Genomic DNA, 27727 nt, shown 5'->3' with positions numbered 1-27727 from the left:
GATATAAATAAGAAAATAAACAAATATACATATATTGTATATTACTATATAAACCATATATTATGACCTCCTGTACATTAATCATCTCATCCCTGTATATATGGACCTCATACCGTATTTATCTACTGTTATCTACTGTAAATAGGCACTTATACACTTCTGGTTAGATGCTAACTGCATTTCATTGATACATGTACCTTGCACAATGACAACAAAGTTGAATCTAATCTAATCTAATATTAAGGTATTAAGGGAAAACAGATGGCAGAAAAGTCACTACAATAATAGTTATAAAAGATGTTGCACAATCAACGTAACATGAAAGATCAATCAGATCAACACGATTAACACTGCCACACTTTTGTTACTAGCAGGCGAGATTAGATTTATATTCTTCACATTTCAGGCTTGTTGCTCTCTGTCTTCGTGGGTTAGCCTACGTCTGTGGTGCGTGATAGCCAGAAAAAGATGACATACTCGACATAAGCACAGTAACAAAGTATTTGTACTCTGTTTCTTCCCTCCACTGCTTTACACCAGTAATATATTTGTAATAAAGATGGTTGTACTGCAGGGTTTCAAGCTGTATTTGTAGAATTACTCTGGAAGATTATACGCAAAACACAACCTTTCAACTGAAAACATTCTGGGAGAAAAAAAAAAATAATCGAGTCATAAATAGTATGAAGTGGCTCTCTTGATCTGGTGTTTAAAAAAAAGAAACAAAAGCACTAGGTGGCGTACAAAGAGGAAAGAAAGTACTGAACAGCAAACCCTTCATCACACTGATCTCATCAGGAACAGGATTGCTTAATAACGACTTCAAATCAGACTTTGTGTTGGAAATTCAATAATCAATAGGTCGGGGGTTCAAACTCTAATAAGCCAAACTGCCACTGTTGGGCCCTTGAGCAAGGCCCTTAACCCTCACTGTTGCAGAGGTGCTGCGTCATGTCTGACCCTGTGCTTTGACCCCCAGCTTCCTAACATGCTGCGATCCGCAAAAAAAATAATAATTCACAGTGCTATAATGTACATGTGACAAAATCTGTTTTCCTTCTTGTTACTTTTTATAGATGTGAGGTACAGTATATAACATGCCGGAGGTTACGTGATTGAATTTCTCACCTTGGCATAGAGTCTTTCTCCATCGTTGTCCATAATTAAGACGGCTTTCACAGTGTACAGCGAGGGCTCCTATGACAAAAAGCAGGACACGATCGTCAGAATGCATCACTTAGTTTGTACAAGGGCGAAAGGAAAAACTTACACACACAGTTATTCCTCGGTCTGATCCTTTTACACTGTACGGGCAGGGCGTGAGAAATTTCAATATATACGAAAAAAATTTTATATCCTCATAAACTGTTTTCCAGATTCAAGCAACAAAAAAAACTTTGACTTTACACTGAATTATTGGCATGCATAAAATACTGTGGTTAATTAAACCTATTATTTTACCATGTACACATCTAATGCACTCTATTTTTTAAGGTGGACATTAAAGTAATCCGTTTATTTATCCATCATCATATATTAATTAACTAAGTTAATAGACTACACAGTTGAATCAAGCGTGATGTGTCTTTTCTTAGCCAAAAACTGTTTATGGTCCTCACAATAGTTTGGCTTTTTGAAAAAGCTTAAACAGCACATCTTAAAGCTCCAGCCTGCTTTGGAATCTTTGGAGACCTTGGTGATGTTTATGTTTCAGTTAATAACTGTGTTTTAACTTACAAATGAAATTGATGATCATTAGCACCTGCTATATATATATATATATATATATATATATATATATATATATATATATATATATATATATATATACATACACATATATATACACACATATATGCACACACAGACACACACACACACACACACATATATACACACACATATATATATACACACACATATATACACACACATATATACACACACACACACACATATATATACACAGTTTTTGGTTTTTGAAGCCCTGTAACTCCATTATCTCACCATTTCAAACAGGCAAAAGCTGTATCCCAAATTACTCCTTGTTCTACCTCTAGTGTACTAAAACCCGCAATAGACCCAGTATTCCCCTCGCTCCCTAGTGCACCTACACAGTAAGATCACCGCCGTTTGGGATTCATCCAAGACACACAAGCCACCCAGCTGCAAACTAGCTGGTCTTCAAAGCTAACTAGCTAACCAGCTGGTCTTCATTTAGCCCCAAACCTTACAATCTCGACTACATATTACATCGAGCGGGTGTCACTTCTCACTCGAGTTCCATAAGATAAATGACAGTTAGGTTAGAAAATATTACCAAAATTAGCGTATCCATCCTCCTAGCGGCAGCTAACCGTGTTCCCGATCTGAGTGAGTTCTACTTCCGCATGCATCACAGGGTGAAAGGTCAAGGCGTAACAGAAAGACACCCAGCGACTATACGTCATGACGTCAAATCGGATTAAAGTCACAATGGATGTATTATGTAATATATAAAAACTACATATATACACATCTTCTCCTTTATTGTTATTTTTCTTGATTTTCTAATTATTTTTAACACTGTACATGATTACTGAAGACATCCAAACTATGAAAGATCATGTATGGAATTATGTCCTAATAAACAAAAGTGAGTGCTTGTTAGCTGCTTTTCCTTCAGTCTCCAGTCCAACTCATCCAAAACCATCTCAACTGGATTTAGATTGGTGGTATTGTGGAAGCTGGATCATATGATGACACACACACACACACACATATATATATATATATATATATATATATATATATATATATATATATATATATATATATATATATATATATATATATATATATATATACAGTACAGACCAAAAGTTTAGACACACCTCATTCAAAGAGTTTTCTTTATTTTCATGACTATGAAAATTGTAGATTCACGCTGAAGGCATCAAAACTATGAATTAACACGTGGAATTATATATGGAATAATATACATAACAAAAAAGTGTGAAAAATGTCATATTCTAGGTTCTTCAAAGTAGCCACCTATTGCTTTGATTACTGCTTTGCACACTCTTGGCATTCTCCTGATGAGCTTCAAGAGGTAGTCACCTGAAATGGTCTTCCAACAGTCTTGAAGGAGTTCCCCGAGAGATGCTTGGCACTTGTTGCCCCTTTTGCCTTCACTCCGCGGTCCAGCTCACCACTAAACCATCTCGATTGGGTTCAGGTCCGGTGACTGTGGAGGCCAGGTCATCTGGCGCAGCACCCCATCACTCTCCTTCTTGGTCAAATACCCCCTGATGCCTTCAGTGTGACTCTACAATTTTCATAGTCATGAAAATTAAGAAAACTTTTTGAATGAGAAGGTGTGTCCAAACTTTTGGTCTGTACTGTACATATATGATGATTCATTTTCTTTCGAAGCAACTCTGCCTGTAGTTCTGTCTGTGAAGCAACTCAGGTTTATAATAATGCACTTTAAATGTAATCGTTTCGATAGTAACAATAAATTCATGGGAACTCAGGCACTAGCACATGGACATCAAAAGAGCCTTGAGCACCTGCCCATTTACTTCCTCATAAGAAAGTGCCCTTTTAAAAAAAACACCACTTTGATATGCAAATCAAGGATTAAATAATGAAAATAAGACATTTTTATTTATTAGACACAAGGCATTGCATAGGAATAGGATAAGCATATATTAAATATATTTAATATTTTGGTAAAAAAAAAAAAAAAAGTTTAATAAATATGAGATATGCCCTTTTTTCCACTTGAGCTACCTACCCCTCAAAATGTCTGTGCACATCCCTGTAGGGACTTGTATGGCCAATTATTTACAGATTATAATCCTTCTGAGAAACAGCTATAACAACTCATAAACAAGCAAAAACCAATGATCAAACAAATTGATATGGTGATGTTTGGTGATGTTTTCGAGATGCACATTTCTGTAGTCTCCAGTATTAAAGCTTGGTAGCAGTCAAGATGTTCAGACTAAGTGAATCACAATGTTGTTCAGTAACAAATGAAAATGAGTAATATGTAGCAAATTTTCTCCGACAGCAATGCAGTCTAAACTTCAGTCAAAAGTCAGTTTTTAATGTCAGTTTATTTTGGATTTTGAACAAACCACATCACTAAAAAACTTTCTTTCGGCTTCTCCCATTAGGGGTCGCCACAGCGGACCATCCGCATGTTTGATTTGGCACATGTTTTTACGCTGGATGCCCTTCCTAATGCAACCCTCCCCATTTATCCGGGCTTGGGACCTGCACTAAGGCTTGTGCAACCCTAATGGCTGGGGTTGGTTCCCTGACGGGGGATCGAACCCGGGCCGCAGCGGTGAGAGCACCGCATCCTAAACACTAGACCACCAGGGAACCTGAACAAACCACATCACTATGACAAAAAAACATATTTATAGTTTATTACATTGTACTGCACACCTGATTCCTGCTCATTACAGTAGCTGTCTTTTAGGGGTTTTGATAGACACATGCATGTCACTTTGTTCATATACAACAAACTAATCCATTTATTAACAGTGGCAGTATTAACGTTCATCTTAGGCAATAACGGTAGGTTTTAGATGAAATACATGTAGCTAGGTCATGTTCCACTTTCTGTTTATATTTGTAGAATATGATGACTCATGATATCTATGTAGGTTAAGTGCAGGTCAAATGGTGAACGGAAAACTGAACCAATATGGCTACCATTCCATACTTTACCTCCATGCAATTCTGTCTGGACTGTGGCTCATTTGAACCGACCTAATCATATAACAGTGAGCCGAAGTGTATTTCCAAGCTGTGTAAGCGATATTTAGAGAGTAAACGGTGGGCTGGTGTGTTATTTATCACCTGATGGCCCGCCCAGTCACCACACCTAAATACTATTGGACTGCTCTGGATCGCAAGGTCAGAAAGAAATATCGAGCACAAATACACTGAACATGGTGGTCTAAAAGTTTGTTGCAAGCACATATGACATTGCACTTAAATGACTCAAACTAGTGCTATAAGAACAGTAAGGTGGAGATGATTTCCAGGACCACTAAGTCCAGGACAGGTCCAAAATGTTCACTCACTGCAACTCGAGACTGAAGACGGAAGCTGGTAATTTCTGGCTATTTAAAAAAAAAAAAAAAAAAAAAAGCTTTAAACAAAGAAGGCCGATCTGGGTCAGTCATGATGATCTATAAATCCGTAACAAATTTAGTTCAGTTTGCTAGCATATTTTGGACTTACTCATGACCTTCCTGTCCCACTGTGTAGAGTTAACCAGAGTTATTTGCTCATTCTAAACTGCTTTTGCCCCTATTGTATTTTTCCATTGTGTCATTTTGGATTTAAAACCAACAGGCCATGGCAAAAAATAAGCCCTCTGCTCTAAGTAAAGTACCAAACCACTTCGTTTTTACTGGAAGGATTTTTGCATAGACCTTTGGCACATGTACTGAAGTGTGTAATGGAGACTAAATCCAGTTTGAATGCTGCCTCTTCATTTCTTTGTTTTCAATCTACATATCTACCAATAAGTTCAATCCATACTATTAATTATTGAGTATAATCAGGGGTTTAAATTAGGGCATGCGGTAGGTAGTAGATGCTGATATTTCTGTATATAATATATAGTCATGTTTCCACATTTATCCCATTTAGTAGTTTCGATGTCTAGCGTTTGTGAATGACAAATAATTATGCTTTGATGTTATCCAAACTTTATTTTATACTGCAATAAAACAACGTGTTGAGAACAATAAAAAATCCCCCAACTATGACCTCTGCAGGACTTTGCACATGCTATGATCTATGATGTTACATTGCACAATTTAGGTCCTAGATAGATCCTAGATAGATGGTCCTAGATGGTCCTAGATGGTCCTAGATGGTCCTAGATAGATAGATAGATAGATAGATAGATAGATAGATAGATAGATAGATAGATAGATAGATAGATAGATAGATAGATAGATAGATAGATAGATAGATAGATAGATAGATAGATAGATAGATATGGTGTGAGGGTGTAATATCATAGTGCAGTATATTGTTTTGTGTAAACACTATAAACATTGCTGAAACACTAATAAATTGAGGTGAATTAAAATGACTACATACACAAGGACCTTGATGGCAGACGCTCCACAAAAATGAGTTAAAAATGATAATAAATAATAAATAATTTGGTGATATGGTATCATGTGGAGAAATTGTTGTTGGGTTTTTTTTAAGAGTCTCCAATATCCATGAGTTGTGACAGTCATGTTAAGCTGTAATTTGTATTTTGAGCATTGAACATCCCTTTCCCCAAAAAACATGAATATTATTAATACGTTTTTACCTATTTGCCGTTTCAACACACTAGGTTTCACTCTTCTGGTAAAAAATGCTTTTCACCTTTGGGGATGCCGGTACTCATTCACCCGCAGCAGATCATGGTTTGAAATCAGGCAGGAAGGCCTGGTGTGCAGGTCCAGTTCATCTCAAATGTGTTTTTCAATGTGTGTTTAAGGTCAGGGTTTTATGCAGGTCCTCAATGTCTTTCAATTCAACTATGGTAAAGTTTTTTCAAACTCTTTTTGTGCACAAACGCTCTCCTGCTCTGCATCTCAAAGCTGCTGATTGAGTAAAGCTGTGTTCAATTTCACACCAACACCCCACCAGATTTTCACATGTTCAGTGTGAAATAACACTCAGTGCAACTAGTTTCAGTGACTTATGGTCTTATAATTTACTCAAACCTTATAATTCATGTTAGACATCCTGTTTTGCTCTGCTGATTCAGTTTGAACCTTGCATGACCATTTGCCTGTTCTTAGACTATGTTTTCATTTTAATTATTCTGTGTGGCTGTTTAGAGAAGCAGCACATGGAAGGTGTAATGGTCAGGTGATTGTCCATATACTTTTGGCCATCATATCATTTTATATCAGCAATAACAACACGGATGGATGGATGGATGGATGGGATGGATGGATGGATGGATGGATGGATGGATGGATGGATGGATGGATAGATAGATAGATAGATAGATAGATAGATAGATAGATAGATAGATAGATAGATAGATAGATAGATAGATAGATAGATAGATAGATAGATAGATAGATAGATAGATAGATAGCAATTCTATCAAGACACACTAAATCAATCGATTACACTGAATGTAACTATAAATGAATATATAAAAACCTATGATGTGGTTGCAGTAACTATATATCACATCATCAGACTACTGATTCATTGACCATAACTGGGCACTATAACTGCTCTATTGATGTATTTCATGATGTATTTAATAACAACAAATACATTTCAATGCAAATGTAACTGAGGGTGGTGTACATTGAAGGCCAGACTCTTTAAATAGCTCTTTTACCGGTTCAACTCATGTCTTGTGAGTATCTCCATGAAGCACACTTCTATTTTTAAATAATCATTAATTGATTTGTATGTGTGTGTGTGGTTTTTTTTTCTTACAATGATTCACATGCCTCAATGACAAAGACCCTATCCAGAATTACACACGATCCCGCCTGTTTTAATTTAACACATCCTCCTACAGGCATCTGTCAAAATCCGGGCTGGTCAACTCTTCTGGGAAGCACCACTGTGAAAACCAATCTCCGAAGGGATTTTCCCTGCATGCACTTCACATCTATTTACTACTCCTGACATCAGACGTCTTTTCACTCCATGCTCAGCCCTTTTGGTTACAAACATTGCACTCACGACAGTTTACAGACCTGTGGTGGGTGTCATATCAAGCAGTCCTTTTTAAAGTAGTCTCATGCTGTCCCCACACTCACACACATTTTATACACAAGCTGCATTTGCTTTTGCCTATACAGCTCTGTATATGTTTGTTTTCAACAGGTCTTCAAATAGATATTCTCTATTAGAGTCTACTGGCAGGAGTGGAGCGGCTCGCCAGAGACGTTTTGCAATACAGTGCCGGGTTTTCACAAGTTCACCACAAAACGATTTCGAAATAATCCTTTTGTGTTGTAGAGAATATAATATGACTTGCTACGAAGTGTTTGGTGAAAAGATAAACTGGTTTTTATTAAGGTCAGAGGGTCAAATTGAAAAAGGCTTGCTTGATTGCTGTTTTATTGTTGCGGGCTGATTTTTTTTTCCATGCATGTATATTTAGAATGGAATGAACTTAAGTTGGAATAAATTGCATTTGTAGTAGAGATTCTTAATTGTACCTCACAAAAAAAAAAAATCATAAATGTCCAAAACTAAATTGGAAATGAAACACTGTGGGGAGCGCTGTTACAGGAAAACCCATCAAAAACAATGTCTTATGCAAGTACAATTTGCTGACATTTGCATTTATTTATTTGCTTGTTTGTTTAATAAATGAACAAATGAGATTTTTTTCATTCTGTTTCTAGTTGCACCCAATTTTGTCAAACATCCACAAAATGAGTTAGTTCCAGTTTCATGTTTCAGCAGCTATAATCTGTTGATTCCTCGACCTTCCGTCCTTCGACTCCTAAACTTAATACCAGTGGTGGACAAAGTACACAAACCATGTAGTTAAGTAAAAGTAAAGATAAAGTAAATATGACTCCAGTAAAAGTAAACGTGTCCCTTTAAACTTTCACTTGACTAAAAATACAAAAGTATGTGCCTTCAAATGTACTTAATTATCCAAAGTACTATGATTTATTATAACTATAATGTTCCTATTATCATTTCTATCACAAGACTCTTTGCTTAATCAACTCAGTTTATGTGAAAAAACTCTAAAGTTACTCTTAGCACATCAATCTATTAATAAAATGCTATAAATGAGTCGAACGCTGATGTATATCTAATACATTATGAGCCCAAACCCTCCTTTTTAACTATTTTAATGAAAGTCATGCAAATAACGCAATGGGTGTTGTGTCAAGTCAATTTCGAGTCAGAAGTTTCTTCTATCATTTATTACTATCAAAATGTTCTGCTTGCTATTGAACTGATGCTGAACAGTATGTTCTTGATAAGTAGATACCACCAAGCGGCAATCAAAACAAGTTCAAAACAATGCGTGCGCACTACCGTGATTGGTGGACTGCTGCTTGTTTGACCAGTCAAGTTTTTATCTGCTCATAAACAAAAAAAAAACTGATTTTAAAAAATATCATGAAAAATTGAGGTACGTAATTGTGAAAAAGCTACTTAAGTACAGTAACGAATTACATTTACTTCGTTACTGTCCACCACTGGATAATATGTATGGTATATATGTATAAAGTAATATATAAAATGTTACAGAGAAATCACAATTCAATTCCCTTCATCTTGACCCCAACCCCAATCCTCCCAGAAAAAAGAATCCCTCGTGAATTATCTCCGTGAGGTTTTACGACGAAATCCATGCCCTATTAAACTGAGCACATTAATACAAACTTGTGCAGCCAGAACTTCTTTAGTTTCACCACAACCTTTTGTCCAATCAGATTCAAGAAATCAACAGCGCTGTGGTGTAATGTTCGTTATCACTTCATTACTTGACCTATATGGTATTCGTGAGAAATCAAACAGTGACACACTTTTGTTTCTGAGGTGCAAAAAAGATTATCAATATGACACGTCATGTAAAAAGTCATGTCAAGTCAAGTACGGCTCCTTGTTTTTGGAACAAGAGCTTTTGTTGAACAGAACAGAAATGTTTCGTATTGATCGGTTTAACGATCATGAAGAAGTGAATCAAGCAAGGTATTACATGATGTATGCTGTAAACGTGTTCCTTTAAGACTGTGGGTTGGTGTATTCGAGTTTCTGGATGCGGTGACATTTAGCGAATGATGACTAAAATCTTGATGACGTGATATGACGTGACTAAAATGCAGAGAACAGCGTTAGAAAAACAACGTATACAGTGCACGCATGACATTCATGCCTAATTTGTGTAATAAGGGATGTTCATTAATATGAAAAATACAACAAATAGATGTTTTACATATTGGGTTTGTCATGTGGATCCTCTAGAGGGTGGGTATGGTTGTGGTTGGGGTTTTATGTTTTGTAGGCCTGTATATTTGGTAGATATTTGTACTGGAAAACACCAAAAACAACAAGAACCAAATATTGCAGATGGATTTGCTGATTAAACAAAATAAATGGAAAGAATGGTAGTTCAATGATTTGAACATCGTGAGAGACAAATCCCAGCACTTCCAAGCTGTCACCACCAAACCCCAGAGCAAGGCCCTTAACCCTCAACTGCTCATGCTCTGGATTTCAGTTTATTGAATAGCAAATTCATACAGTGTAACATTGATCCTTCCATTATTTCATTTTCTTCTTCTTCTTTATTTTATATAATTATTATGGAAATCTTCACATGGAAATCCTGGAGTGCTTCACGAACTCAAGAGCGTCATTAAATGCCGTTGGGATTCTAAGAACCTTGCAGTTATGTAGAATACGTTTTTCAGAAGAATGTTTCTCACTGTAAAAAAAAAAAAGTTGAACCTGCTAAGACAAAGGAGGAACCTGTACCCACAGACTCATTGCGTACAGTAGTGATGTCTCAATAGGACTCGAGATCAAACCAACAGATAGCCCAAGGCCTTTCGAAATGGCTCGTCTTTATCTCTCTGTGCACGCCAGTGTGTGTCCAGCAAGACTTCTTCATACTAAGATGACTAATTAAAGATGTTAAGGTGAGGGCACTTGTCCTTTTTTCATGTTTCTGTACGTCTCAGTGTCTGTGTGTAAGTGTAAGAGAGTGTTTGTGTGTGTAGCAGTAAAGAGAGCAAAGACAGAGGAAAGGGGGATGTAGGGTGGCGGAAGTTCTGCCGTGCGCTGATAAGAGCTTTAATAGCTGCTCAAGCTAACTGCTGTTGTTTCTGGCTGGAGAAGGGGGAGAGAAGAGCTGCCCACACTATCACACAGCTACTTGGTCCATCCCAGCATGTTCTGTTACACAGTGACATACACAATGCAATACAGTGTGCAGTCAAAACCAAAGGTAAAAAGCATAGCAAAGATTATTGTTAATGTACTTAATCATTTAAAAGCAAAAAGTGGATTTTCATTTTCAAAATCAGGTGACCTTAACTGACCAGGTTTTTGTAGCACATCCCCTTTTATGCCATAAACAAATACATTTTTTGGTTTAAAGCAGCTCAGGAGAACGGATCTACAGCCAAAGCAGCATTTGACAGTCCAAAAGGGTTCATGGCACTATTTGAAACTGATCAAGTGAATCGCCCGTTTAAAAAAAAGCAAATAAACCAATTTTTATTGAACATAAAAATCTAGAAAAAATCATCCACACCTTAATAATTAAGGAAGTCGATATAACTGGACTTTCACAAGCGTTAGCTATTACCCCTTGCGCTGGACTTTACAAACTCTTAGCCATGTTGTCCTTTTACTAGTCAGACAAAGGAATGCAGTGAGTAACAATTTTATAGTATATTTAAAAAAAAAAAAATTTTAGATATGTCAAAGCTGCTTTGATTTGCTCACCTATCGAGATTTTTAAATGCAACCAGTGGATACCTGGAATTAAAAGATGGAAAGTGCTAGTAGAGATCCACTGGGGCAGAATTTGTACTGCCCCATGGTTGCATTATTCAGCATATAATTCCCAAACATTTGTACATTTTACAGCAAAAATATTAATATAGGCAGAATATTATTTCATTTATGAAATAATAAATGAATATTACTTATTTAAAGTGTAAGTTCAGAAGATATGACTGACTCCCTGATGTATAATATCATATCTATTTTAGAATATATTGCAAAGTTTACGAACAATGTGGATAATTCACTTTGTAATGAAGTGGCTGTGAAAGAGAAGTGAGCCCCTTTTCCAATAAAAAAAAAAAATCTAGTTTCAGGTCCTTTGTGTTGGTTTTTGCGACAAACATTTGTTGTAGCCTGGGGAAAACATATAGACTCAAAATCCTTACACATGCTTACTGTAAAAATTTACTGGATAGTATCCTAAAAGCAAATCTAAATAACATTATTTTGTTTGAGGCAAATAATGTTATTATTAATGATATCTTGCCCTTCCACAATCTCACACTGGTCATGGGCTGGTGTTGTTTATCATTCCTTGTTGGAAAGAGCTCTTATTTTGCTGTCAGTAAGTTCAGAGCACTTTTGCTCAAAAATCTGTACCTGGGAACAAAAATTGTTAGCAATACAAACACACAACCCAGGCATGTGTTTCCATGAGAAATAAAGTATACTTAGGGAAAAAAAAGACAAACCATTAAAATACGGGCGATCAAACAGCGATGGAATCACTACGTATCCCGCGTATTATCTTACACTCTGAAATTATTATTGCCTAGGAAATAAACGAAATAAACTTGAACACACATGCACATACTTTCCATTTTTCCCAGCACAAGGCTAGGATGAACTTTCCCAACATGACCACAAACCAAGGAAACAAATGCTCTCATTGTAATTAGCTCAGAAGGTTTTTTCCATGTTTTCTGAAAAAAATAAAAATAAAATAAAAAACCCAGCACGTTCGATCACAACTATTTGTGAAATTCTCTCCCTTTCCCTTACTCAAGCAGCACATATTTAGGTGCACACAACACCATTACACATCATATATAAAATGTGGGATTGTTAATAGGATTTGCATGGATGGGATGAGGACTAGTTTGGCGAGGTCACTCTGAGGGTGTGTGAATTCCCCTGGTCAAGTGCTGGGTAGTGGATAAGAGAAGTGAATGTGAAGAATAAGGCCACAAGGGTGAAGAAAGCGATGGTCATTTCGAAAAGAGAATATAAACATACAGTATATATGGTGCACTACTTAAGTACAAGTTATAGTGTAGTAGATGAGGGCAAAAAAAAAAAGACAAGGCAGGATACCCCGTGACCTGAAATAAGCCGGAGTGGGCGTTTAGCTTGGAATGAGCCAAATCCCAAACCGCTGTGGTCGCTGTAATAGCGCGCTGGCTTTATGTGTGTGTTTGTAGGTGGGTGAACAGGGTGGGTGGGTGCTAGGAATCGGGCCTCGGGAAGTCCCATCTTTCTCTGATTACTGGCAGGCACGCACTCCTGTGAACGATGTCAGCCACCTACATCCATCACTGCGGTTCGTTTTAAGGCCACAAAAAGAGATTTCTTTTTTTAAATAAAGCTATTTTCGGTCTCGGATCTATCTATCGGATAGATAGTATCCACTCCCACCAATTCTCGAAGCTTACACATTTTAGAAAACCTCATTTTCCAAAATAGTGGTGAATTTATTTGTAAACTGTAAACCCTTTTGACTAGGTTTTACATTTTTCAATTACCCCATGAACGGGTGGAAAACATTAAACTATATTTATTCCCATTACAGTACTACTTTTTTTAGTAACATTTTATCGTTCTGAATTTTGTGCATTGATTGTTAAAAAAATAAGAAAATGGGGGGCTGCATGGCGATGGTTCACTCATACAGAGTGAGGCTTTCAAACCTAAAAGACTTTAAGATGATCAAAAGAGAGAATTCAGACAGTTATAAATAATTTCCATTAAGTTTCCAAGCTTCCTGAGAAAAGTCTTAACTTTAGGTTAAAAGGTAAAGGGGATTTTTTTTACTTGTCAAATGTACATTACAGCACAATCAAATTTTTTTTTTCACATATCTCAGCAATGTTATGAAGCTGGGGTCAGATATGACACAGCACAGAGAGTTAAGGGTCCTGCTCAAGGGCCCAAGAAAGGCAGCTTATCAATACTGGTGCTTAAACCCCTGACCTTTCGATTAGTAATCGAGTTCTAACCACTGGGCTACTACTTCCCACATGGTGCAGAAATATCTGTGATAGTGGATACAGCCCTGGTCTGATTTATCAGGTATCTTCTGTATCCAGTTTTAACTGAAAAAAAACCCAGAGTGAAAACAATTAGCAAATGATGTGAGCTAAAAGCTGACTTATAGATATCAGTATCTAACAGCTAAACATTTAACCTTAAATAATATTTACAGATAAGGCCAAACAAGCTAGCATTTAGTCCCAGTTTGCTGTTATAATAACTCTCTTCTGTAAAGATGTATTAAAGTGTGTTTGTGGAGATATGTGCTCATTCAGCCACAAGGTGCTAGTAAAGTCAGGTACTGGTGTAGGTGATGTGAGGAGGCCTCGGGTGTAGATCTAATTCATCCTAAAGGTAGGGCTGAGGTCAGGGATCTATAGCAGGCCACTCAAGATGTTCCACTCCAAGCCATGTAAAGCATATCTTCATGTAGCTGGCTTTGGGTCTACTAGTTCAAGTAAAAATGTCATGCTACAACATCCAAAGACATCCTATTTAATTGTGTGCCTTTAACTTTGTGGTAAAGGTTAGCCTTTTAACACTGGGAAAGTCAGGTGGTCCAACACTTTTGTCCATATAGCGTAGCGAGAGATATGTATGTCATATACTATACATATATAGCTAGCTTAAAACCTAGCAAGCTACTAAAATCGTATCAGCATTTGGCTAAGATAGCTAGCCACATAATTGTATCTTCCTTTATATTTTATTGATAATTGAGTTGGGGTTCACATCAGCGCAGAAAGAAAATAGCACTGTTTAAAAGTATTTTTTTACCTTCCAGATGACTCTCACATGAGTAGTATTTTTTGTATTTATTATTTACCACAGATCTTGATGCAACACTTTTCTTCATCAGTTTCCCTTCACAGGTCCCATGACAAATGAAAGTCTACAGTGTATATAAAATAGTTTGTGATTTAACATCCATTACTGTCTTGAGGAAATTAAATTTGGAAATCCGATAATGGACTTATTTTGCAGAATATAAATGGATAAAGTAGGATAAAGTTGTTTTTTTTTTTTAACAGAATTGTAATGATCATAAAATTGTTGTGGTAAAAAAAAGGAATAATGTAGCTGTTATAAGAAAATATTTAAGATAGAAGAAGAAGAAGCAGGAGCAGCACAATTAATTTGTCAAGTCTTCGCTTGTTTTCCTATAACTGCCCACCGTCATTTTTTTCCTCCTCATTTCATGACAGGTCCCGTACGATGCGCAGGAGTAATTAGACGGTGAAACTCTGCTGCTTCTGCAACAATCAAGATTCAAAATGAAACAATGACGTTAAGTGAGTTCGAGCGTCATGGTTTCAGTTGGAGGTCATGCACTGTTGTTTATTAACATAGTAGGAAATCATAGAAGTAGAGTTCGTCTGATTTACCATTTCAGTCTCAAACTCCCTGATTGTTGATAGCAGCCAAGGTACATTTGATGCCTTTTTGACTTATTTTTCACTTATTCGTACAGCCACTTTTTTACTACTAGGATTTTTCTATTGTTATATTCAAGGTTGTAATTCGGTCCATATTAATATCACGGGCCTGCTGTGAACTTGGACAGAGTGCCAGTTCAGAGCTTAGAAGTCTCTAATGGCAGTGCAACGCTAGATGAAGAACCAAACCAATTGGCTGCTGCTTGCCTTACCCTATTTAAGTCAGCTACATGAGCAGTCTTTGGCATAAACAGACACCTTTGTGTGTAGCTAATGATTGCGGATGGCAGCACACCTGAATGCTCTTAAGTGGTGTAATACAGCTGTCTCTGTCCACAGTGTTATTGAGAGGTCTGTAACACGATAAGGCAAACGGCTCAGTGGCACTGGTCGAATGAAATTTAGCCGTTCAGATGAGCAAACGCGAAATCGCAAAATCTCACATCTACCAGGCTTTGATTACTTTTTTCCTAAAAAAAATAAAAAAAAACCCCCACAAGCTATCGGTCCAAGCTTGCCTACTTGGCACTGCGAGAACAGGCCAAGGACTCAGACGGTCACTAGCTATGTAAAGACATGCTCTCGGTCCCCTCCACCTCCACTTTCACTCCGGTCGTGGCTGCCAGATATAGGAACAATGTGGCCTTTCTTACCTGTCCGTGGTGTACATTCCATCCGTACTAAACCAAGTCAGTAAAGCTGGATACCCCTCCTCCCCTTCCACCGCACCACTCCACTCCACTCCACTCCACACCACTCCACTCTATTTTAACCCTTCTTCACACAGGTCCCTCACAGCAGTGCCAGATTTAGTTCCAGGTGCTTCAGCATGTGTTCTCCGTTCCCTAACCACATCCCCTCTTTGGTGGCTTGGTGGCTTCTCTTCACAGAATACTTTAGGTAAGCTTTATTTTTGATCCAACCAACCCCGTCCCCCCCTCCCACTCCCACCTTCATCTCTCCACTAACCTCTACCTCACCTCGAAGCACGTACCTAAAGAGTTGGTGATCAGGTGTTAATATCTATCACAAGGGTTTAGATGCCCTTGAGTCTATTTGGAAAAAGGGCACGGGGTTGTATTGTAGTGAGGGACTCGTTTTCTTGCCATAACTGTTTGTGGTTGTTTTGTGGGGAACATAAATTTCTGGAGGTCAAAGTGTGAGAGTTGCACTAAGGACACAAAGAGGGCAAAACTGTGTGGGAGCTTTACAGGAAAGCTGCTTACATCACCCACAGACCCATCCCATTTATGCAAGTAACAGCCAAAGCAGAAGAGAGAGAAAGAGAGTGAGAGTGAAACAGAGAGAGAGAGAGAAAAAGAGAGAAAGAGAGAGATAGAGAGAGAGAGTCAGAGGCAGACAGAGGTCGCTCACATTTACTTTCTCAACTCCAGAGCCATCAGGTCCCAAAAATGAACACCAAATGATTTGATTTGTAAAGCTCTGAACTTTGGCTGAACTCCAGGTTTGACGTTTGAGGTGCGCAGGATAAGATAATAGCTTGTGATATTTCACCTGAACTCACGGGTCCAAAGAAATGCTACTAAGGTATGTTACCGCTCCTCTTCAATTTGAAATTATATGCATGCAGAGGCCACCTTCTGTATTCATGTCTATGGTTTGAAACAGTGCAGCATGTCTTAGTGCTTTAAATTGCTTTGCAAAATGGCCATGTTCATTTCTTTTAATCTGTGCTTATGCCATTTGGATATTTACTTTGCCTGTGGTTTCTATGTTGATGAATGGAGAGACATGTTTCCGGAACTGTTCTTGATTCAATGTTGTCTTGATTTTTTCTAACAATACTTAAGTCACACTAAGACCTCAAAAACTGAGATGCTCATCATTTAAACTATATCATTCATTCCAAATGTGTGTACCGTATAAAAGTCAAAAGAATATACGTTTCAGATTAACTGAGATCAGGACTTCAAATCTACACATACTTTTATTACTTAACTCCCTCATATGTGCTTGTGTGTTGAGACATTTGAAGACCTTCATTAGCAGTTTGTGGATTTCAGTATGAGCGAGTGTGTGTGTGTGTGTGTGTGTGTGTGTGTGTGTGTGTGTGTGTGTGTGTGTGTGTGTGTGTGTGTGTGCAGTTTGTGATCAGGATATCACACCTGATGTTGAAACAGGGCTCCAGAGTGACAGATGAACTATTAAACGTTTGTTAAAGCTACAGACATAGTGCTTAATGCAGGATGTAACACTTTCAGTTTTACTCAATATTCGACAAACACACACACAAAAAAAAAAAGAAATATCTTTGTTGAATGTTGATCTCATGTACAGGGCATCACGTACGACCCTTAACGGTTTACATTATTACAGTGTGTTCTTATGTGTCTTCTGCCTCTCATTCACTAATTGAACAAAGGTCTTCTGGGATCTCAGATATAATAATGCGCTAATTTCGCAGTCAACATGCTTTTTTTCTAATTATTTTCCTGTAACTTTGTGGTTAGGCCCCATGGTAGCATTTCTGCACAGCAGCCTGGTTCCCAAAAGATTGTCTTATCAGGTTTTGACATTACTACTAAAAGGCACAGCTGATAGGCCGAACACAACCCAACGGAACTGTGTGCTCTTTGACATTTCGAGGATGTATAGGACTGATAGAGTAGGTCCAATTTTGGAATCGAGTTGAAATTCCCCACATTTGACCGTTTAGTCCCTTTATATTTGTACTATGTGCACTTATTGTCCCCTCCAAAAGTCAACGTGCTCCACATGATTAGAAATTATGCAAATATGAGGGAAATTTCCCTTTAATTCAATAATTGCAAGATTAAAGGACAAAATTGCTTTTGCAAAGAAAAATCAAACGAAGCTGTCATTTAACACCCAGTACACGGCAAACCGAAAGTCGCAGATCATCTATTTAACCTTTTCGTTACAGTAATGAAATGTACTTTTCTTAAGTGTTTTCACTTTTCTTAAAAGAAAAACAGTTAATAATGATTAAAGAATAAATTTTCTAAAAATGTTGCTGTACAATCCATGATGCTTCCAATTAATATTTCTTTTTACATTTTTGTTAGTAATGCTTACTAATGCTAGTAGATACGGTGGGAAAAATCCCTGGTACGGTTTCACAACTCATTGAACAGTTTCGAGTTGAAAAACGGTCATAAGACGGTTTATTGACAGCATTTCATCAGACCATCTGAGTGGAAAGAAAAGGTTAATTTTGTATCCTTAATGTGCCTTTACTTTCCCTCTCAGGGGGAAATTTTAAAGGTAAAATTAGAGCAATTTAAGATGTGAAGAACCCTTAATTATTGAAATAAACCTTAAAACGTTGTAGGGTTCTTCTTCTTCTCATTATTATTATTATTACAATGTGCATTTCGTACAAAGGTTTTTATTCTTATGTTGTCCTCCTGTACTTGCATAATGTAAGAATGTTTTTGCCCTTTATACTCTGCACAGTTCAGGAACTTCAGTACAAGGCAACTTGTATACGTGACAAAGAACTTGAACGAAAACTAAGAACGTTTCATGTAAATGACTATTTGAATAAATATTTAATTTGTTAGGGCTATTAAATGTTACCAGTTCACTACTATTCTGAAAAGGGTTCCATATTCAGTTTCTCCTATGGAAGATGTAGAACCCCCTTTTCTCAGAGTTTTTTCATTTCAGAACCACTGAATAATTTCAGTTCAAAAACAGTTTTTCTTTTTACTGTAATAAGTGTATGAGAAGTGTAATTTACTTGTTGCGTTCTGAAGGTCAGCCTAAATAACACACGGCACACATGCAGCACTTTAAGGGTTATATTGGTGATCCATCGGTTTCCCAGTACTCTAGAAAAAATTTTTAACCAATCAAATGTACTTTAAGCTTGTGTCTAAGAAACCCTTGGGGTTAATGTCATGTACCAAATATGCAATATATAATTTTATGAATGAAATGCATTAGAAAATACAGCTAAGAGCACACACTAATGTATGTATATACATTACATATATATATATATATATATATATATATATATATATATATATATATATATAAGTTTATTACTATATGTACAGTCAATACTTATTGTTTTGTGCATATGACTAAAGTGTTGTATGCTGGTTGTTGATTGCAGAGGAGGACACTGCAGCTTGGGCCTTGCCTGAATGTGTTCAACCATAAACAACGCTTTTCCTGCTAGTTTCATTTGTGAGGTGAGTTGTAATAATAATAAAATAATAATAATTCGGTACTTAATAGAAAAGGTTATAAACTAAAGGATGTACATTACCGAATGTGGAACTATTGAGAGAAAAGAAGGGAAAAAAATGCTAATAAGATTTTTTTTTGTTTTTTGCTTGGTTGTCCTCAGGGATTAGAAAACTCTAACAGACTTCATGGGGGAGTGTCAATGTCTAGCATTCCCAGAATCAGTGCGAGTGGCAGGGTCCGGGCCAATTATACTCCTCAACAATCAGAGATGGACTGGACCTGGCAGGAACTAATGGCAATCACAGAACTGCAGGCAAGTCTGAAGCATTAAGTTTCTGTTTGGGTTTTTATCGGTTTTATGAGAAAGGTCAGTGGGGTGGGGAGAGACATCAGAGACTGGCTGTAGGCATCAAAATGACCGTTTGTGTCATTTCACTATAAAAGAACACTTCTAAACACACACAAAAAAAAAGGCTTTATCTTAATGAAAAATCAAGCCCTGTAACATTTAAAGCTAAAGCTGAATTTCTCTTAAATGCAGTGATTTTGTTAAGATGTGCAACAATAGACCAATTGAGTGACGCAAGGATAAAGACGGATAGAACGAGGGTGAGTGCAGCAGGTTGCCAGCAGCCCCCTGCACACCACAATGGCCATCTGTTTCGATCTGAAACCTGAGCAGACCTAAGCAAGCCCTGCATAAGCTACGGGTGGCACGTTCGTGCAGGTGGGCTGATGTGATCTGTAACCTGCGGGCGACTTCACAAAAGTGCCCTTCGGTCTGAGCTGGCCTCCTTGTATTCCATGACAAAAAAAGCTGGAAATCGTGACGATGTGCAAATAAACATAAGACGCGGTCAGGAGGGCAATGTAAAGTAGGTCAAATTGTCAGAGTAAGAAGATGAGCAATTCAAGATTTTTGTCATTGTGTTACAGGAATTTGAAGTCCCTAATGAGAATTCATTTGAGGCTGGTACCTATGTCAACATGGAGCCAATGGTGCATTATGGGAGCTGTGGGATGAACCTGGCTGATCCTAACCCACCCACCTGTCAGGCGAGCCCCGCTGCTGCTTTTGAAGCTGGGTACAGTGATGCAATCTCCCCATACCAACGCTTAAACCCAAACATGGAGATGCACTATGGACATACAGGGTGCCAGGCTAGCAGATTACTACCGAATGCACCACCTCTTCAACCCCCACTCATGAGCCTCTTGGATCCCATGAACACCAATCACGGACATGTAAAAAACGCCAACGGACACCCAGACGATCTCGAATCAGACTCTGGTCTTTCTTTAGGCTCAAGCCCACCACTTGCCTCACCCGAGAACGAAGTCCACGGGATGCTCACATATCTACCCCGAAATGGCTATACTAATGGTGACCTAGACTGCACTGGGGACCCATGTCACATGAGACCAAACCTGAACGGTCCTGTGGATTATTCACACACTTTTGGCTCCTACTCTGGACATTCCTACTTACCAGTAGCAGCAAACCCACAACACATGCAGCCGCATGTACCTCATTCACATCAGCACATAACTGCTATGAAACAGCAGTTTTTTCCTGCAACTCAACGTGATCCACATGCAGCCCAGGCAAGCACACCAAGAGCAGTCTCTTTCCAGTCACCACACCCCAAAACAAAAGATGTAAACCTCTCCGGCCCGCTCACCAGAGACGAGCGGAGAGCAGTCGTGCTCCAAATCCCTTTTCCGCTCGAAAAAATAGTCAATCTCCCCGTAGATGACTTCAACGAGCTACTGAGCAGACACGCACTAAACGACACCCAGCTCGCACTAGTGCGCGACATCCGCCGCCGAGGCAAGAACAAGGTGGCAGCACAAAACTGCCGCAAGAGGAAGCTGGAAAACATTGTGCACCTGGAGCATGAGCTGGGACAGCTGAGAGCCCGGAGGGAACATCTAACACGAGAGAGGCTGGAATTCCAACAAAATCTCAACATGCTTAAGTGTCGCCTCTCAGAGCTTTACGCTAAAGTGTTCTCCCAGTTACGGGATGAGGAAGGACACCCATATTCCCTGGAGGACTATTCACTGCAACAAAGTAACGATGGTAACCTTTACCTTCTGCAGCGAAACAACTCTTTAGATGGGGAATGAATGAAGGTTTTACCATTATTAAGCACATAAGGTTAAAAGTTGGCTGTTCCAAAAACATTTATTTGGAAATATTATGGGTCATCAGTGTAGCAAACCCAAAACAAATGATCCTCAGGGCCACAGCCAAAGACTACACAGCATGCTTGCTACTTTCCTTAGCAAAAGTAAGTGGTCCAATGGCTCTCATGATACTATGTATATAATTAAGCATTAACTCACAGGAGTCATGTGTTTCAACAATTTAAAAGCTTTATTTACATAGTAAAATCCACTTAAAAAAAAAAAAAAAAAAGTTTATTCCTCACAAACGCTCTTTGGTCCTAAAATAAAACAGAAGAAAGAATTAAACATCAGCATGTAACCATTTACATCACAAACATCACATTGGAGGAAATGGGTAATTACCTTCATAGTGCCTGAAGAAAACAGGCAAAAATAATTAATCCATTCAGGATCAGAATTGTTTTGCATCAAATTCCTAGAAAGCAGACCAAAAGACATTCACCAGTCAGTACACAGAACACCGAATGCATTAATCTTAAGGGGCAGAATCGAGTTACACTGTTAAGCAATGTACATTTGTACCACTTCATCGATCTCTCTAGTTACATTCCTTTTTTTATTATTAGGACACAAATGCAAAGTTCAGAATACTGTACTGCATCTACAATGAATAAAATGAGTTGTGTCCAGTGGGAATGGAGAAGTCTGTTCTTACCTACTGGTGGCAATAAAGCCATTCAGTTGCTCTCTCCTAGTCTTTCAGAGACGACCTGTACTCAAACGCTCCCTGATTCTTCTGATGGCGAAGGTCTTCCTACTCCTCTCTCAGCTTGATTCCATGGCTAGTTATTGTAGTCATACAAGCTAATCTGCTTCATCTTTGCCCATCTAACCAGCAGGTGGCAAACATTTGTTCTAAAGATGGCTTGGCATCTTGAGCTTTCATTTTACCAGTTCTCTTTTTGAAATGGTCTGAAAAAGTTCCCCTGCCCAGATGGCGTGTCAAGAATACTGGCATTATGGCACAAACACCGGTTGAGATGTGCAGCCCAAAAGGCTCCACTAGGTCATGCCTGACTATACAACACAAGCCCCCAATAATCCCCCAGTGACTACAACAGCAGACTTAAGAAAAACTGGATTTTGTTTTATTTCTTGATTGTGTTGGAGTTACATATAATTAGGACCCTGGTTTAAATTATTCTACACAAAGCTTTATATGGAATGCATCCCATAAACAAAAATATAAAAAGCCTGACATTCACAACCATACACAAAAACAGAAAGTCTCTCATGACCACACTATTGTACAGCTCTTCTGAAAGGCTGAGCAGATCTATGGAGTAAACCTGCTGCTGCCCTGTCATTCCTCTCGCTCTCCTGTCTCCTCTCCTAAGTACTGAGTCCTGTTGAATATGAACAACAACGTTAAGCTACACACTGCCTCTTAGGCTTCCAGAGATTTTTTTTTTTTTACAAATATTTGTCATCCAGAAGAAGACACTTTGCCTAAAGGAGATCTCAATATACACTTACTATTAGGAAAAAAACAAAACACAAAAGATCCCAACCTTTAAAAGGACTTAATATCGTCTACCACCAGATCCTCCGCCATAGCCCCCACCTCCGCCTGAGCTGCCCCCATATCCCCCTAAAAATAAAGAAGAGAAATCTAGAGGTTATGATTGAAAATGCACACTGGAAATTTGCAAACGTAGTGTAGCACAATACCCACCACTATATGGGCCACTACTCCTGCCACCTCCCCCAAAGTTTCCTTTTACGGGGCCAAAGCTCGACTGCTGGCTGTTGTAGTTTCCAAAATCGTTGTAGTTGCCACCGCCACCTCCACCGCCACCGAAATTACCTTTGTATAGAACAAAAACCAGTCAGGGTAAGACGAACGAATCAAACCCTCTTTTTTTCAAAAAGAGCCCTAAACTCTGAAAGCATTAAACTTACCACCTCCAAAGTTTCCATTGCCGTTGTTATAATTGTCATAGCTGCCACCGCCACCGTATCCTCCACCGCCACCGTATCCTCCACCGCCACCGTATCCTCCACCGCCGTTGTTACCATAGCCTGGTCCGCCTCCTCCATATCCACCACTTCCACGATTGCCTCCGTAGCCAGGACCACCACCACCATAGCCACCTGTACGACAGTTTGGTTAACTTTATTATAATAATAATAATAATAATAATAATAATAAATAAGCACTGAATATTTTCACTCCAAGCACGTAAAAGCCAAATTATGCAAATTACTAATTTAAATGAGGAGGAAAACAAATTTGATTTAGCATTTTCACAAGAATATCAATTTCTATAAAGCTTGAGTATGGACAGTCTCATAAATCAATGTAACGGAGTAAACGATCGAATTTGAGATAAAAACTGACAAAGGATTTAAAGGTGCCCAAATACACATACCAGTTTCTTAATGAACTAAGACCTCAATAAACTGCACAACTTTGCTGGGCAGTAGTCAGGGTTGTTTGTTGTCAAACAAATTGGATAGTCACATACCATCTCCAAATCCACCGTTGTAGCCATCACCTCCATATCCTCCATTGCCACCTCTCCCTCCTGGTCACAAAGAAAACATTAAAAAAAGGTCATAAAGCTGGTTACAATCGGTCATCAATAAAGTACTTGCACACGTGCATTGGTTGGCCTGCCAATGATCTGGCTAACCATAAGGATTGTATCGGCTTCAGCAAAACAATGCAGCCCAATTTTCAATGCAACAATCAGTGCATTGTGCATTTGCAGTGCAATGCAGTGCATCTGATTAGCAAGAACTAATCAAAGTTACATCCCACCATTATATTTTACCATTAAACGTTACACTAATCCAAAAGATGCACAGATTTGGATCAGTAACATACCCCTATATCCATCCCTGAACCCATCTCTAAATCCATCTCGGTCTCCTCCAAAGTCGTTGCCGCCATATCGACCGCCGTAGTTTCCGCCTCCACGCCCTATGCAAAGCCATGAATTTAATTCCCTTTTTAAACACAACACACTGTTTTTGCACCGACAAGATACAAAGAAAAGCACAAATCTTACCTCGCATGCTCGCTGAATTCTGCATCTCTTGTTTAGAGAGGGCCTTTCTCACTTCTGAATTATGGCCGTTTATTGTGTGGTACTTTTGAACTAGAGAGGTAAAGAAAACAGCACGTTTAATCAAAGTCTCAGCTGCTCCAATCAAACCAGCAGATACCGGAGACACTTACTAACGATGCGATCCACGGCATCATGGTCGTCGAACGTAACAAACGCGAAGCCCCTTTTGTTCCCAGTCTTGTGATCGATCATTATTTCAACTGCTTCGATCTTTCCGAATTCCTCAAAGTAGTCCCGTAGGTGGCTCTCCTCCGTATCTTCCTTAATGCCGCCCACAAAGATCTTTTTCACCGTGGTGTGTGCGAAAGGCTTGTTGGAATCCTGAAACACACAAGACGACATTGTTGCAATCACGCCACTGTTTTCTAATGCCTTTGGTTATGCAAGGACCGTTTTAACGTGGGCACTCGCCTCTCTGGACACGGCGCGTTTGGGTTCTACGAGGCGGCCGTCGACTTTGTGGGGACGCGCCTTCATGGCGGCATCGACTTCATCCACGCTGGAGTACGTGACAAAACCGAAACCTCTGGAACGCTTGGAGCTCGGGTCTCTCATAACCTTAAAGAAAACGAAGACAATGAGAATGTTGACAAATCAATAGCATAAAATTATTCATGAGCACAACTGGAAACTATAATAAATAAATGTAATGAATGTAAATCACTCACCACACAGTCGGTTAACGCGCCCCATTGCTCGAAGTAAGAGCGCAGGCTCTCGTCTGTCGTCTCGAAGCTCAGGCCTCCAATGAACAGCTTTCGAAGCTGCTCCGGTTCTCGGGGCTGTTCCTGTTAAAACATTTAAAAATTGACTATTTATAACTATAACTAAATCAATTAAAATCACAAACAGGAAGCCATAAAGACGCACGGAGACACGGGGAGGCGAAACAACATGGCGGCCATGATGGTTTTAGACGCCAGCGTGAGCTAACAAAAGACCATTCAACCATTACATTGCAACCTATACGCCAGAATATTCGCACTTTCCACATAATCTACAGTTTATATCTACAGTTTCAAGATAATATAATATATATATTTATATATATCTAAAAAATAAAATACCTCAACTACTTAAATAATACCGCTTGTGTTTCTGCGGCCTAAAAAAACAAAACACAAGATGGCCGTATACTGAACACTAGGCTACGCGCATAATCAGCAGCACTACACAAAGCAAAATTTAATATATAAACCACGGCTGCTATGAGAGTATAGTCAGCAAAAAATTAATAATAGTTTGTTGAATTTTTAATATTTACCTCTTTCGGCATACTGCGGGTATTATTTTATTAGCTCGACGGAACACACCAGCGGCCGAAACCGTTAAAAAATGGCGTGCGACTGTGCTTTAAATCAGGCACTCAGGGCTCCGCCTTCTCTGTGCTACGATTGGCTCTTGATATCTTTTCTAACATCTGATTGGTTTATACTCCTGTCAATCAAGTTATTTACTAGTGCGTCGTGTATTACGCAATCACATCTCACCCAATTTTTATTCATGGTCCTGCAGTAACAGGACTTATTTACAAAACAAGTTATATACATTATAATATTTAAAAATAATAGCAAATTTTTCTTCAAATATGTTGCGTTATAGTGCATGAGTATAAATAAGGTTAATAGAGAATGACAGGCTGTACATTTTATAGTAGGCCTTTAGTGGTGTCCTACTTGAATTAGTGCATTTCTTATTACCATCTTAACGATACAGCCACAGCCATAGAAACCATCAAAATTATTTAAAAACGCAGTATAACCGAGCACTGCATCAGACAGGTATCTCATGCAGTGAAAATAAATGCGCCACTACAAGAAACCCAATAAACATTGGGTTCAACATTTCACTGCAGCCACAGCTGCAACATCTGCATACATCTCTAGCAGAAGCCTCAATATATACCCAAGACATTTTGTTGCATTACAGCTTCTTTGGGATTTTAATGCAAAATGGGTTTTTGTGCAAATTCTCAAAAAAAAAAGTAGTTTTTGAAAAAGCTTAACCACTTGTTTGAACCGTTTCAGCAGACATTCCACACAAATTCCAGCTTTTCTTCAAAAATGCGTCTTGCAAATGTTCTTGTAAATATATCTGACAAATTGTGGAATATATAAAAAAAAAAAAAGCTATGCGAGTGTCTTGAACATACCAGAGCTTGTGTTCTCTAACCATTCAATGAAAGGACATGAAAATGCAGAAGATATAAATTTTCTAGATGGCCTAGGAGCCACCAAATCAAAATTTAATTGGTTAAAAGAATAGCTTTGTCATGTATTTTATACTACAGGCACCTGTGGCGATGATTTCTGAAGGCCTCATAGCAGATACCTTCAACTCAGGGAACATCTGATTGGATAGAAACAGACACCGAAGCGAAACACCACAATCGAGAAGAGATTGGGAATAATTTAACACATTTCTAAACAAAAGAAATATTAAAATGTAAGTCAGTGATTAAAAGTTCAGCCCTCTAGAAAAGGCGCTTTTGGCCCTGACAGACCACCACTAAAAGCTGAAAAAAAATGGATTTCTACAATATTAAAAAGACAACCAAATTACTTAATAGAAATTAAAATACAGCTCCATTGGAGGCTTCTGCAACGTTCACATGACGACAGCACAGGTTCACTAAACTCTGTAAATGTATTTTTTATTTTTGCTTTCTTAAATAAAAAAATTGTTTAGCCAAGCAGCTAAAGAGTAATAGTGCTAATTAACTTGGCATCTATTCAGGAGCACAATTACCACCAATTACCAAGCAACCCTTCAAAATTCACCACTTGCTCTCAACTAGTTGAGCGAGTTGAAAATGCATAAATGACCAAAATGATGCTGATAGAAAGCAAGTTCATACTATAAATCAATTTTTGCTTAAGCTTTTATTTACTTTTTTTTTTATATAAATAAACTACTGAGGTGAGGTGTTTAACATTTGAGACTTTCAACTCCAATTAATGAAAAACAGAAGAGCAATCATAGCTAATTTGCAAATATGGAGGAATTTAGTGTATTCCATGCAAACACAGCCTGAAGTCCATCCACTAGTTTAAG

At 38.3% G+C, this 27727-nt stretch overlaps 3 protein-coding genes across 9 annotated transcripts in view; 1 reads left to right on the top strand and 2 right to left on the bottom strand.

The window, feature by feature from the left end:
* Window positions 1–2464, bottom strand: part of copz1 (COPI coat complex subunit zeta 1) — an 8361-nt gene extending 5897 nt beyond the window's left edge. Inside the window, exons 1-2 of one of the 2 annotated variants that reach the window (XM_083570721.1) lie at window positions 2321–2464; window positions 1129–1197 (exon numbers count right to left, since the gene is read on the bottom strand). In XM_083570721.1, the coding sequence (XP_083426847.1) occupies window positions 1129–1197; window positions 2321–2338 (87 nt within the window). In that variant the 5' untranslated portion in view covers window positions 2339–2464. Of the gene's footprint in view, window positions 1–1128; window positions 1198–2007; window positions 2123–2320 lie in introns of those variants that run through there. The other variant, XM_083570722.1, reaches the window with a different exon arrangement.
* Window positions 2465–16476: 14012 nt separating this feature from the next.
* On the top strand, window positions 16477–23094 carry nfe2 (nuclear factor, erythroid 2). The gene is made up of 4 exons (XM_083569654.1): window positions 16477–16772; window positions 19330–19408; window positions 19567–19719; window positions 20343–23094. The coding sequence occupies exons 2-4, from the start codon at window positions 19361–19363 to the stop codon at window positions 21534–21536; spliced, it is 1395 nt and encodes a 464-aa protein (XP_083425780.1). The 5' UTR covers window positions 16477–16772; window positions 19330–19360; the 3' UTR covers window positions 21537–23094.
* On the bottom strand, window positions 21768–26084 carry hnrnpa1b (heterogeneous nuclear ribonucleoprotein A1b). Of its 6 annotated transcripts, none has more exons than XR_014537991.1 (12): window positions 25938–26084; window positions 25342–25461; window positions 25085–25231; window positions 24784–24994; window positions 24614–24703; window positions 24430–24525; window positions 24068–24127; window positions 23502–23693; window positions 23275–23406; window positions 23111–23190; window positions 21942–22014; window positions 21768–21856 (listed from the first exon to the last, which is right to left on the bottom strand). XR_014537991.1 is itself a non-coding variant. In XM_083569658.1 (11 exons), exons 1-10 carry the CDS (start codon window positions 25947–25949, stop codon window positions 23123–23125), a joined length of 1128 nt encoding a protein of 375 aa, XP_083425784.1. In that variant the 5' UTR covers window positions 25950–26084; the 3' UTR covers window positions 21768–22014; window positions 23111–23122. The 6 variants fall into 6 exon arrangements, 4 of the variants coding, with proteins under 4 accessions (XP_083425784.1, XP_083425783.1, XP_083425785.1 ...); XR_014537992.1 differs by having other exon boundaries at window positions 23505–23693; XM_083569658.1 differs by having other exon boundaries at window positions 21768–22014.
* Window positions 26085–27727: the final 1643 nt, after the last annotated feature.

Source organism: Silurus aristotelis (genome assembly GCF_946808225.1).
Source record: "Silurus aristotelis genome assembly, chromosome: 19".
Classification (NCBI taxonomy): domain Eukaryota; kingdom Metazoa; phylum Chordata; class Actinopteri; order Siluriformes; family Siluridae; genus Silurus; species Silurus aristotelis.
The sequence above is the reverse complement of the archived record's forward strand: the minus strand, read 5'-3'. Positions and strand labels throughout refer to the sequence as shown.